Consider the following 14,046-nt stretch of genomic DNA (forward strand, 5'->3'; position numbering starts at 1 on the left):
TTTAAACGACATTAGGAGGAAACAAACAAGCCCAAAAACCTGCAACTAACAAATACTTACAAGCAACTTTCTTATGGCAACTTTACAGAAAAAAACAACCCCAAAGTAGCTTATTATTATTATAAACGGACATGGCAACACTGGTGACCAGTGACCACACGCGAAACAGCAAGCGTAGATCATGTGACTGCGAGAGAGAGTAGGCGTCGGCGAGGAGGCGGGGCTTCACTGAAAACACAGCAGCCTACGTTCACCCCACACACACACATCAACAAGAACGGCTTTCACAATAACGGATACCAACCAAGCAAGCAAGCAAGCATTTATTTATTTTTCCTTCACAAGTCAACGACATTCACTAACTTCCCCTCACAGTGCAATGAAATGAGGGGAGCATGGGGGCCAAAGAGTCGAGGATAGGGTTCCTGTCGTATGACGAGGCCGTCAAGAGAGGTAAGCCGAATAAAAAAAGAAAATAAAGCATCACATTTTGTGTTGCCAAGCCGTAGCTGCTAGCTAGTCTGTAAATACAGCTGACCAAGGAAAGGATGCGGCCGTGATGTCACGGCTAAACCACCAGCTTGCGGAAGCGCAGACTCCGAATGCGTTGTACGACGGTGTCGCTCACCGAAATATACCATAATAATAATAATAATAACAACAACAATAATAATAATAATTCAGGTGCTATATTTTCTGCGCGTGACACCGCCCTACCGCGGAATATAAATGAGTAAACCCATTAGGCGGCTCGTGACCCTTGAAAGCGCAAAACCGCTAATAAGGTGTTGTCAACAGAAGTTTACGCATTTTCCATTTGAAATTGGAAGTTGAAAATGTATCGACAACGCTTTAGGCTACAGTACACACACACACACACACACACACACACACACACACACACACACACACACACACGCACACACTTTTGCGACGTCACTGATTTATCCGTAACATCTTATTCTTGGCTTAGCCTAGCTACAGCCAGAGTAGTGAACCCAAACGAGGGATGATGATGGTGATGATGATGATGGGCTCATTGGGCTGTCATAAGTAAAGCATCACAACCGCTTGACCCTTTTTAAAGGGTTTGCTAGCTTTTAGCCGGCCGAGCTGTAAATTAACACGAATGCCGCCAAGGACCGCTAGTGGCCTTCTTCTTGCACAGGGTATAGCTGGGTTTAGCCAGTGTTTTCTGGTAGTGCGGCTGCTGGCTATAGCGTAGCTGACACTGCCTGACAGGTAGCATATTATCGGCGTCTTGCCACTTCTAATGTTACAGAAGGAGGAGAGAGAGAGAGAGGTGTCAAAACTGTGTTCTTGTTCCCTTCATTCACGTGACACTCCTGCATTTCAAAGCTGCTGCTTGTCTGTCTGTATATTGCGACTGTGATCATGTATTTTAAATGCCAACATCTGGGTCTGGGGGTTGTGTGTTAACGTAAAAAGAGTGAATGATGCCAAGGAGCTGTTTTAATGTATGAACAAACATGAATGGTAACAGCTTGGGCAAGGCGTTTACTAGCTTTCACAAGTGAATAATGGCATGTAAATTGTTATATATATTTTAGTCCATACACATACGCCAATGCAAATAGGAGCGTCCTGGCTACTCCCAACAACTGTTCAAATGCAGCATTAGACACCTATTACTGGAAAATGTGGCCATTGCCATGTGCAAAATAATACACAGGCATTTGTAGATCACATTGCCAGTTGCCACAAGCAGCTCATGTCAGGCCGGTGTCTCTGCTCTGTCAGCCAGGCATCAGGCACATCTTGAAAATGGTGATGATAATAACAGACTTGGCGTGAGATCGATATCAATAATGTATTCCTGTGCTGTTTAGGTATACAGTAGTTAATGTGTATTTGTATTCCTCAATTTCACTATGACAGTGACATATACAATTCTACAATACACAATCATTTTACTGACTTATAGTTCCAGCCAAGAAAGGATCAAGCTTTCACAATTCACACCCCTGAGTAAATCTCCCATAAACAGAGCTAGATGATTGGGTGATAATCATTGCACAGTGAGTGGTTGTGTTGCATTGCGTTGGAGCAGTTATGCAAGATGTGGGCATTTATCAGGAAGAAGTTGGACAAATATCTTGGCCATCCTCATATCCGTCTTGGTGCACTTTGCTCTCTGTGTTTGTTGTTTGGACGGTGAACTTTGGCTTCCTGGGTTCGTACTACTCATAGCTGTCAGAATGTGTTATACATTCACTGAGATCAACGTCGTCTCTGTAGTCCAGGCAGGTTGTGTGAAAAGCTTTTTCCAGGGTTGTTTTGTAGATAATTAATTTATATTGGCCTACAGACTACAGAGGGTATGCGCGTGCCATCATCGTCATACCTGGAAGTAACGCGGGAACGCCTACTGAGTTAAAAAACTACTTTCTGGCCTTGACAGCCCACACATCTTATTGCATTAAACAACGTTAAATGGTGTTAAACTCACTTTGCTACTTTGGTGTTAAACTCACTTTGTCACTTTATGCATGCGTAATAGTCTATTCTATTAGGGCTCACAACTATTTTGTTACTTGAGCAATAATAACATTATACTAACTGGCCAGAGTGGCCACTATATCATTCTATCAAACAGGTTTTTTTATTTCTTTATATATTTTTTGTATCTTTCGCCTTATTGAGGGATAGATATACAGTAGGCTGACAGGAAATGGGGAGACATGCAGCAAAGGGCGTCTGGATCGGGAGTCGAACCCGCGGCACACTGCCAGACTGGATTACCAGCCAAGGTGCCCAGACGGCTACGCCAGCCGTCCGGGGCAAACAGTTTTTGGATCTATTTACTCACAATGATATTGACAGTTTCTCACACACAAGGTCTGTGGGAACAAGCCTCACTGTGTTCCTACTAGCCCATTACAGGACTGAAAGTCTTTTTTCCCCCCCCTCTCATCTCAACTCCATGTGTGGTGGTTTGTACATTCTTCAGGCTGATTGCCTTTCTCGCTCCCATGATCACATGTGACCAAACACAACGAGTCTGTGGAATTATCCAGCATCTATAGCTTTATCTGACCAGTCACATGGCCAGCATGGCCCACATCAGAAATAAAGGCTATGGGGACGACAGCATGAGATTATGGTGTCAGTTTTTGTGGAAGCTTTTGTGGAGTCGGAACACTGGTGGAATAATGAAAAGCACTGTAGCTGAGATTAGGCAAACCATTGATTCTTTCCAATTGTCCTTTGAGCATTGTTAGTGCTTTTTGATTTTTATTGAGGGTTGCTCTCTTTTTTATAATGGCTAATTTGAGCACAATGTGACCGCGATAACGTAGCTGACCTTCTAGTTGATGCTTGTCAGTCAGATATCCAGCCATAGAAATAGGAATACACAGTGCCCACAAATGAATGGAATTGTCCCCATTTTAGTGCTGCCAGTAATCCTGGTCTCTAAACTGCCTCCCCCTGTCCAGCCGGGGCGCCTGATGGAGGGGAAAGGAACTGGTTGGAATAACGTGTTTTCCACTCGCTACGTCCAAACCAGGGAAACGGAGCAACTTGGACACTCAGGCATGAAGGAAGCATGAGTTCAAGTCCGTTGCTCTCCCCTTGTCCCCCATATATGGGGTCTAGGTTGGCGGAGGGTGTGTATAGAGCCCAGGATCACATTAGATGATTGACACAGGGGTGAAAAATGGGTTACAAAATCGTGGGATAAAAATGATAGATAAAAAAATAGAATAAAATAAATATTCGAATGTCATTTTTGGCCAATTCTGGCAGCACTAGCCCCCATGTGATGAGCCGCTCGCTGCATTTGTAGCGACCGGTGGAAGTAGTCGCAGTATTGGTTTGTGTACTGTTGAATGCTGACTGTATTTTCTGTGAAATGAATTGTGTTCTCACTGTCACCCCTAGGCTGCTTAGAGCAGACCTGCCAGCGTATATCCATTTTGATATCAAAGTACAGTAGTACAATTTGTCCCTCTGAAGCATGGGTTCTCAACCTGTGGGTCGCAACCCCTCAGGGGGTCACCAAATTATGTCAGGGGGTCGCCAGATTATTTTCTGAATGTGTGTGTGTGTGGGGGGGGGGGGGGGGGATATGTTTTTGTCTTGTCACGACTCACAAGAGCCCAAAAGGTTGAGAACCCCTGCTCTAGTCTAAAGTACCCAACAAGTTGGTTACGCCTTGTGTTGCGAGTTTATGCAGTAGCTAGCAGTACTCAAGTCTGCACTCTCAGAAGAGCACAGATATCTGCTATAGGAGGCATGCCCTAATACTGTCTGTCGGCAACTTAGTTCTCTATTTCTCTGTCTCTCTCTCTCCATCTCTCTGTCACTCACTCTTTCGCTTTTTCCATTTCTGTGTGTATGCGTCACAGTACGGCACTTTGTGGAACTGACACACTGTGTGTGTAGTAGTAATCAAAACTGTTGACAATGTTGACAAGATAAGGTGTTACATTCCCTTATATGTCTAGGGGTTTTTAAAGGATGCAACAAGGCTGGCAAGTGAACTGTTGTTTATTCACGGTATAATAATAAGGTTAAATACAACAAACAACAAAACCGGCTGTGTGGGGCAACCCAGAGAATCAAACAAAAAAGACTATCCCTATCCTAGAATCAAATGAACCCTCTATCTAAACCTAACCAACAAAAGGAAAAGAAGGGTTACAAAGGATTAATCTATCTAAACTCTCTACTCTAACTACTGCCTAACAAAAGAATGACTGTTACAAAAAGCAAGCTCCCCCATACTTAATGTACCTAAAGTGATTTGCCAGAAATGGTTGTACTATCAACTGGTATGTATAGTTGCATGCATGCTTGCAGTAGCCTTTGTGAAACTAGTACCACTAGTGCACATCCTTTAAATTGAACGGATAGCTCGTGCCTGATTGGCCTTTCCTTGCAGACATGTATCCTGGAGGGACAATTCGTCTGCGATGTGATTTACTAATTCACAGAAAGGTCTAGAATTGATAACTATAGCATACCATTACCATATCTCTGAGTGCTCAGCGAGGCATCAAGGAGTGCTCAGATCATGTCTGTTTGAACAGTTCACACAACAAGAAAACTTAGTGGAGCGAACGTCGATCTGTGGTTTGCTTATCAGCGAGAGTAAAGGACCTGGGCTAAAATCGTGTATAGTCTCAACTTGGTATCAGATATTAGCTGCATTTTACATGCATGGATCACAGACTAATGACACGTTCCACATTCTGTTCATTTCCTGGTTGAGGTGCATTCACAGTTCACAGGCGAGACACGACCAGTGATTGAGTGATGTGATGATTTGATATTAATATTAAGAGTCATGATATGTTAAATATTCTCGTCTTTGCATTTAATTTGTATGTAATCGCGCGACTCTAACCATCCAAGTCTGAACGCACGAGGGGCCTAGACACTAGGTTGGGAAACACTGGTCGGGTCTCTAGAGGAGTAATGTCAAATCCATAGACACATAAATAATACGGTATTATAGTGTTATTGTGTGTGTGTGTGTGTGAGATTAAAATTAGGGTGCATTTTGCATCCCAAAACGCAATTTATAGTCGAGGCGGGACGCAATAAAACAACAACCTTTTAGCTTTAGTTATAATAATCATTTTTTCTTCTGTTTTGAGTGTTTTCTACATGAATAATATTTGTAAAAATGGCAAAATATGACACCTAACGTCGTTGAAGTGGGACTCATCTAAAAGTCATCCCGGGGCTCATTACATTGAAAACATATTTACAGTACATCACTGTGTGTCAGTGTGTATATGTATATATATATATATATATATATATATATATATATATACCTGTGTGTGTGTGTGTGTATATATATGAGTGAGATATTGAAGGGAGGCGCCGGCCAATGTTGTTTTAATTTTGTTTTAAAATCAGTTGCAGGCTGCCGCTGTCTGTTTCTTCTGAACCTCTGCCTCTGCCTTCCAGACTGCCACTCAAATTGTGCCAGTTAAAAAAAAAAAATCACCTCACAATGCTCACATGATCGCATTCCTGCATGTGCATGATCAGTAGGTTGGTCTCTCCCTGGCCCTGTGTGTGTGTGTGTGTGTGTGTGTGTGTGTGTGTGTGTGTGTGTGTGTGTGTGTGTGTGAGAAACGTGCAGCTCACCTAGGATGAAGCCCGTAGAATCTTTAATTAAAAAAAAAAGAAAAAGAAAACTCGACTGATGTTTATATCATGTCTCGAGAAACAAGTCGTCATATAAATCAAATCACTGGTGCCGAGTAGCCTGGCTCCAGCCCTGGATCGCTACCATTACAAAAATATGTCCTGGTGATTCATGTCTGGTGACTCTGCCTATGGCGGCGTCGATCCCAGCAGCTGATTGGCCATCAACACCGTCACTCGACAGTGTCAAACGACAAAACATGGCTGCCCCCCACTGCGATGACTCGCGACCGTATCAATCTGGCTATTAAATCGACCCGTACATGATAAATAGTTTCTTTACAGAAACGACAGGTTTCATAAACATCATCATCCGACATATTTTACCGCTTTTGTTTACATGCTAGTAGCGCTCGTTGACTGTGTTTGTTTGGTTAGCAACTGGGTTAGCCACATGATTGACAACAACGCCATCTGCTTTCCTCGTATTCTGATTGGTTGGTATGCCGAAGACTGACGCTTTGACAACGCCTATTCCAGAAACTGCTGCCGTGGGGAGCATAGATATATATATATATAAGAAAGCTAGATGGCTCGCTCTCTGGCCAATGGAGAGCGACGTTGCTACGTGGCGGCCATCTTACTTCGGGGCCACATAACATTGTGTCTATGGGGCATGTACTTTTAAATAACCACAACTTGCTCAATTTTCAACCGATTTCCAAGCGGTTTGGTTTGTCATAAACGTCAGAGACGTCCGCTTTTGTACGACGTTCATATATAAAACAAGATTAAGCAGATAAGCGTCCTGAATCATAGCCACGTTGACAACGTTTGTACTTTGTAATAAACCAACCTGTTTGTAAATCCGTCAAGATTTGAGCGACTTATGACTGTTTTTGTTTGAGCTTCCATTGAACACACTGTACTGTATAGCCCCGAAGCAAGATGGCCTCCGGGTGAACTATGTCAGAGACTCCGTCTTGAGCCATCTAGCCTTTATATATATATATCTATGGTGGGTAGGGCTTTCAGTCTGAATAATGAAGTGAAACGTGTCGGGCTAGGTGCAGAGTAGACGATCTAATAAAGCAGTAAAGTTTTGTGGTTTTGGTCTAGGGCTGTGCGCTATGTATGTGTGCTATGTAGCTATGCCAAAAGGGCAATACGGTCCATCTACACATACAAGTTACAGCACAAGTTCGAGAACAAGTGAGGGGCGCTCTTATCATTATACATAATCATAGGTCATCTCATGAACAACTGACTTATGTGATTGGTTAGCTCATTTGTTAGCTCGTCTACATATGGCGTACATTTTCCCTTCATTGTCATTAATGGCATTTGATGTTCGTGTTGCCACAAATGTACGGCATAATTTTTTTCTGAAAAAGCTATGTTTCTATGTCAAGTCGTTTTTCGATTTTTCAAAAATAGCAGACCTACAAGCTTGTAGCGCGCCACTCGGTGGCGCGCTACAAGCTTGTAGATCTGCTATTTTTCAATAGCTAAAGCACAACATGATGCTAACACCAAAAGGGGTTCCCGCCTCTACAGTAGCTACTCTAATGGCTGATCCAGCTGGAGACACCTGGAGAATACAGCAGTCTACCATAATACGCACGTCGAAATGGCAATCTAAAAAACAAACCTGGTTTCCATATACCAGAGCCTTTATGGCTGCAGTAGGCAAATTGAAATCCCCAAACAACCACAGGAGGAGGAGGAGGGCAGTGCAGGCAGGGTACAAATGCAAAGCACCGGCCTAGCCTGCATGTGCTTATTCATCCTGAGGTGATGATAAGGCCTGCTGACTCTGCGACTCTTCATGGATCACAGGTGCTAGGCTACGCACGTCTCACAGGTGACTATTAGGGCTATAGTTGTGTGTGGGTGTTGAGAGCTTAGAGAGAGATCACACTCTGACTGACTCATTACTTCATGACTCGACTGGTCATGACGTGGTGGACGGTCGGCCACAGCAACAACACACAGCAGGTCTTAGGAAAAAATGCTCCGTGGAAAGATGTGGCATGATTTCCACTATCGCATGGTTAACCCATTTTGACCTGAGATCAGATTCTAAAAACAGTTTTCTGAAAAAAGCCATGTTTCTATGTCAGTCGTTCTTCGATTAAAAAAAAAATAGCAGACCTACAAGCTCGTAGCGCGCCACTCGGTGGCGTGCTATAAGCTTGTAGATCTGCTATTTTTCAATAGCTAAAGCATAACATAATGCTAACACCAAAAGGGGTTCCCGCCCAAAATGGGTTTTAAACGAATTGGCACGACATAACTCCTCTACCCGTCAATAATTTACAGTAGAGATCCTCTGCAAAAGTGTGCATTTATCCTGAGACTGCTTCTTTTATTGCGACCTCGAGTCACATTTACTATGAAATTGTACATTTCCCGTCAGTCACTCGATGTTCCCATACATGGGTCACTCAGCAGCCCCATTATATATGGTGCCCAGGTCTCATGACATCATAGTGATGTCATAGTAAATGCGACCTGCTGTCGCAATTAAGCCCATAATATGGAGATCCCGCATGTCATCAATATTGGCCAGCAACTCTACATCTGACCTCAAACCGACAAACCCTTAGATCTCCATATATATGGATATATGTCAGAATCTCTGTCCTGACAATCCATATGTTGATCCTTCCCCATGATCCTTCCTCTTCGATGTCTCCCTTTTGATTCAAACTCTAGACTTGGGCCTGCCCCCAAGTCATTAGTGCAGCCGCGCCAGGCAGCCGGTGGAAAATTAAGGCCCGGGCCCTCATCAAACTCTGTACACTCAAGAGAATGTCCCCCGCTACCACCCTTAGATCTCCATATATGGAGCTGACCTGTTCTGTCATTCCATATGTTGATCTGACCTCATCAAACCCTGTATACTCAAGACCAATAGATTAGACATGCTCCTTGTATGCCAGTGCAGAATTCATGCCATGTTGATCTGACCTCGCCCAGCAGTCTGGCCCGTCAGCGAGGCGGATGCGTGCATGCATGGTCGCTCCTCGCCCTTCGGTGTCTTACTGCTATCTATGGTGTTTATTCTTTTTTATATATATTTCTTTATTCAGGGAGATGTACGGTACAACCCTTCCCCTTAGGTTGGGCAGAGTGACCAAGAGTGGTCACGCTTGCCCAGCCTACCCTCCCGTTCACCCTCCCACCCTCCCATGGGTCGTAGGGGAGGCTAAACATAAGAAACAAAATAAGGAAAAATAAATAGTAAAGTAAGCAAGATAAACAGAAAAGAGAAAAATAAATGAATAAAAAGAAACAAAAATAAAAAAGAAACATGACAAACAGAGAATAAAATACAAACATTTACCAAATAGACATTAGTATAATATAGTCTACTGCATATACCTCCTTGGGACATTGAAATTGATGCTGATTAGTTAAATTAAATTACTATCTTCTATGGTGTTTATGGCTCTAGTGTCGTCACGTGATCTGTCAGTTGGCTGCGCTACTTTAGACGTTACTCAAATATTGTTTTGTTTCCATGCTAAGCTGTTTACCACTGGCTCCTGTCAGCACCCCGACGAGCTCCTCCCTATGTCGGGATGAGACAGGCCCACTGATTTAAACCCATTTAGACCTGAGGACGATTCTACACAGAAAACCCTATGTTTCCATTCTCAAAATAGTTCTCAAACTATTTCATGTCAAGGCCCCCCAGAATTATATGTAATTGGCCACCGACCCCCATCTGAAAATATGTTGTTCCAGCCGGGACCTCACAGAAGCAAAGATTTGAGTTTAAAACGTTCGCTCTGAAAGAAAATCTAGTCAAAGATTTGCGCCACATTTTCACAATCTTTCAAAAATGGCAGATCTACAAGCTATGAGCTTGTAGATCTGCTATTTTTCCAACAGTTAAAGTATGACATAATGCTTAAAACACCAAAAGGGGTTCACGCCCAGAATGGGTTAAGTCAGAAAGTGGAGGATCTTTTCTGGAGTCTGCCCTTCTGACCAGTTGTTAAAGGACCACTTCACCACTTTTCAACCTATCTTCATATAATAGGTCCTCATTAATAATCATGATAAAATGGCACAATTTCTTCCTACTCAGTCTGTGTCTCATAGGAGGGCTGTGGGCAGTTTAGAAACCGTCTTCCAGTTACATCATCATTAGACAGATTTGTTTTTAAACAATATCTTTTTACAAAAATGTTTAGATTTTCATTATCGTGAGAACGATGGCTTCCATTTTCACATTGCAACTTTTCAGGGCTAGAAAGCCTGCAGTTTCTATTAACTTGTATTCCCCATCGATGATGTCACTGGAAGACGGTTTCTAAACTGCCCACAGCCCTCTTATGAGACACAGACTGAGTAGAAAAAAATTGCGCCATTTTTTTCATGATTATTAGTGAGGATCCATTATATGAAGATAGGTTGAAAAGTGGTGAAGTGGTCCTTTAAGGAAGGTTGTCTGGCTGCTGAAGAGTAAAGACATGGGTTCCAAACAATCAAGCTATATCCTTAAAGGTATATTCAGTGATTTCACTTAATTCAAATATCACTTATTTTTTTGTTTTGTCGTGATAATCCTCCCTACTATAGAGTGTGCTGACCATATAAGGAGTTCCTCCCTGTCCCCAGTTAACCCATGCGGGTCAAAAAAAACGTAGGTTTCTTTTTTGGCTAGGTGGCCCAGCCTTCATCCAATCAGGATAGAGAGAGGCCTTCCGCCAATCAGCAACCTGGCACATAGTGAAACAGGAAGTGGAAGAGCCCACCTGTCATAGATTTTTAAGTGACCAATCACAGCCTCCTTGGTGCTTCATTTGGAGGCCACTTGGTTAAAACTCTTGTCTGTTTAATTGAACCACAGCTGTCCTAGCGAACACAGGGAAGAATGCAGACTTGCAATGCATCCAACACATAGCTACATTGGCACAATGTAAGTTGGCAATGGGAACACCAGCTAAATTAAGTTGGACATTAGTGTGTGTGTGTGTGTGTGTGTGTGTGTGTGTGTGTGTGAGAGAGAGTGAGACAATGTGTAATTGTGCATACAGTGTCTATTGGATGTTATCACCTCAGTGCTGCCAAGATTGTGTGCATGTCTATTTTCTGTTTGTGTGTGGGTTCGCTCGGGGAACGAGTCCTTTGGTAGGTTGTGGAAGAAATGGCTTCATTGTTCTCCGCTGAATGGTAGCCATTACAGTTAATGCAGCCTAGTGTCCAAGAATACAAGCGTTGCATCAGAGTATCACAATAAACAGTGTTCTCCATCACGTGGGTCCGGCTTTTGTTTTCATTAGCCATTTTGCTAGCTTACTTAAACAATTTTCCTGTTCTCTGACAGTCACTGTTCATCATGTTGCTTATACACAAAGGATTATGTTCAAGGAATGTAATGAATGAACGTTCTACTCTGAAGACCCCCAAAAATAAATGTAATTGCCCGCCACGAAAAGGGGTTCCCGCTCAGATTGGGTTAAAGGGGCTACTTGTTTCCAACATTAAACATTGCCATACTAATACTATACCTTCGGAGTTGTCTTAGAGGGCGGGCTAAACACTGATGATCACATGACCTCAAAAAACGATTCTCCCGTTCTAAAGCAAGAGAGAAGAACGCAGCATTTTTCTCCCGTCCAATTTTATAAACGAGCAGCATTTCCCTTTAATAGGGACATATTCTATATATTATTTTAGAGCCGTTTTGTTTTTATACTTTCCTTTGATCACCGAGTGTGCCGCACTACGAGCTTGTAGATCTGCTATTTTTCTTGAATCGTAAAAATGTGGCGCACATCTTTGAATATATATTAAGTCAAGAGCGAATGTTTTTAACTCAAATCCTTGCTTCTGAGGGGTTCCAGGGGTGACCAGATTGACTGCTAGTGTGGACCAGCTGGCACTTTCCACCGCTAACGGGGAGACCATCCATTAGTTACCGTGCCACAGCTGTGATTGAACTGGTCCAAGGCAGCCCGGGGTCTACTGGGGTGAAGGTGCAACAAATGCAGCCAATATATATACTGTATTCTGAGCTCTGGAGGCCTGCCGCTCGATCAATACTCCTTATTATTCATGACATTGGAGTGTGCTGAGCTCACCACCACCACAGCAGCTGGGACCAGACAGCCCCATGCCTTTGCCACACGTAGGAGCATTCGGTTCATTCAGGCAACTGGCAGCCTGTCACTTTAGCAGCCTAGCCTGGGGTCCACCTACTGTATGCTTTCTATGGCATAGCCTCCCGGCAGGATCCGCCAGGGAGAATCTAGACGCAGCTGCGCGACATGAGACTAATTAATTAGAGCGACAGAGAGAGTGTGTGTGTGTGTGTGTGTGTGTGGGTGTGTACGTGTGTGCGTGTGTGTGCGCGTCAATTTGTCAATTTAACAGAGGTGCAGACGATCAGAAATCAGCAGAGAGTGATCGACGTTTGCGCTACTCTATGCCGAATTAATTATTTTCCTCCCTGGGAATAAAAACGTCTGGGTTTCCGAGGCTACTAACGGCCTGACTATAGTATAGTCGTAAGCTGGTTATTATTTTTGCGTTAATCACGTTTGCTAAAAAGGATTCAGACAAGTGTGAATCTCAAGTAGGGCTGACCCCTAAAAAGAAATCTAGTTTAATTTTTTATATATATTTTTTCAGTTGATTTTTTTTTTAATTAAAATAAATAAATACATCAAAATAGCCGATCCACAACAAGCCCACAACGCATTGCAGCATGACATGTTGAGAGCTTGTAGATCTGTTTACCTTTCAAAGTTATGTGCTTGTGCTTGAGCTCCACGATTAATCCCCCACATCCCCCTCAGGGCCCTGTCGTCGAAGCTAGAAGGGCTAGAAGCTTCCACTTTCAAAGTACAATCGAAGAGGTCGTGGTGGTGTGTGTGTGTGTGTGTGTGTGTGTGTGTGTGTGTGTGTGAACGTTTAGGAATAGTTCACGCTTTACTGTATCCAGATGAACGGAGGATCAATATGACTGCAGACGCCGCTCACTCACTATAGTGTAGAGCAGGGGTGCCCACCCTCTTTTGGCTTGAGAGCTACTTTCAAAATGACCAGCTCGACAAGATCTACCCACCTGAAAATAGTTTAAATATGTACCTGAGGGTGCTGTAGAACAGCGGCGCTGGCATTACATATAAGACAAATGCACTTGGAATGGGAAATAGAGGGGGAGAAATGGAATAGGTAGGGTTTTTTGTATTTTAATTTATAATGCTACCGATGTTTGTGCACAGCAACACTGAAAACTAAATGTTGCATTGTGGATTTGAGCTGACGGGCGCTTCTTGATGTCAATCAATCAAGTCACCTTTAATTCACGTGGCAGATGCCAAGAATTGTCTTATATATTTTATTGAAATATTCTTTAGGGGCATGTCATGTGATCTACCTGCACAGGCTTTGGGCCCCCCTGGTGTAGAGTGTGTCTGTCAGTGTTGTGAAACTTGTGAATATTCTTTGCTGATTTTGTTTGCGTACGTACGCCGTACGGTCTCTGACTTGCTGATACCGATTTTCGAGTTTTGCTGCATGGCATCACTCTCCCTGTTAGATCCTGACTCACTCTCTCTCTCTCTCTCTTCCACTGCATTTCGCTTGCTTCAACACCCAGCCGGCAGCTTTCTTCTGCTGCCAGCTTTCTGGTGTCCACATATTACCTACAATCTAATCTGGCTGGGGATGAACACATTTCTCGCATCCCTCGCTTTTCTAATTGTGTTTTAATGAGGTCCCCCACTCCCCCCCCCCCCCCCCCCCCTCTCACCAGGAAGAAAGCCATCTTTAGATGCCCAAATGATTCACTATTATTATGTGATAAACCCACCATCTGTATAGGCGAGGCGTGCGAGCCAGAAAACAAATTGAAGTTGTTCTATTTGTGCGTGTTTAATAACCACACAGCCTTTTCTC

At 43.3% G+C, this 14,046-nt stretch overlaps 1 protein-coding gene across 2 annotated transcripts in view; it reads left to right on the forward strand.

Moving 5' to 3' along the window:
* The first annotated feature begins 284 nt into the window (after nt 1-284).
* Nucleotides 285-14,046, forward strand: part of usp32 (ubiquitin specific peptidase 32) — a 105,314-nt gene continuing 91,552 nt past the window's right edge. For both annotated transcript variants that reach the window (XM_083773531.1, XM_083773532.1), the window contains exon 1: nt 285-453. In XM_083773531.1, coding sequence (XP_083629657.1) covers nt 396-453 — 58 coding nt within the window. In that variant the 5' untranslated portion in view covers nt 285-395. The remainder of the gene's footprint in view (nt 454-14,046) is intronic.

This window comes from Protomyctophum parallelum (genome assembly GCF_964188405.1).
Source record: "Protomyctophum parallelum genome assembly, chromosome: 9".
Taxonomy (NCBI): Eukaryota; Metazoa; Chordata; class Actinopteri; order Myctophiformes; family Myctophidae; genus Protomyctophum; species Protomyctophum parallelum.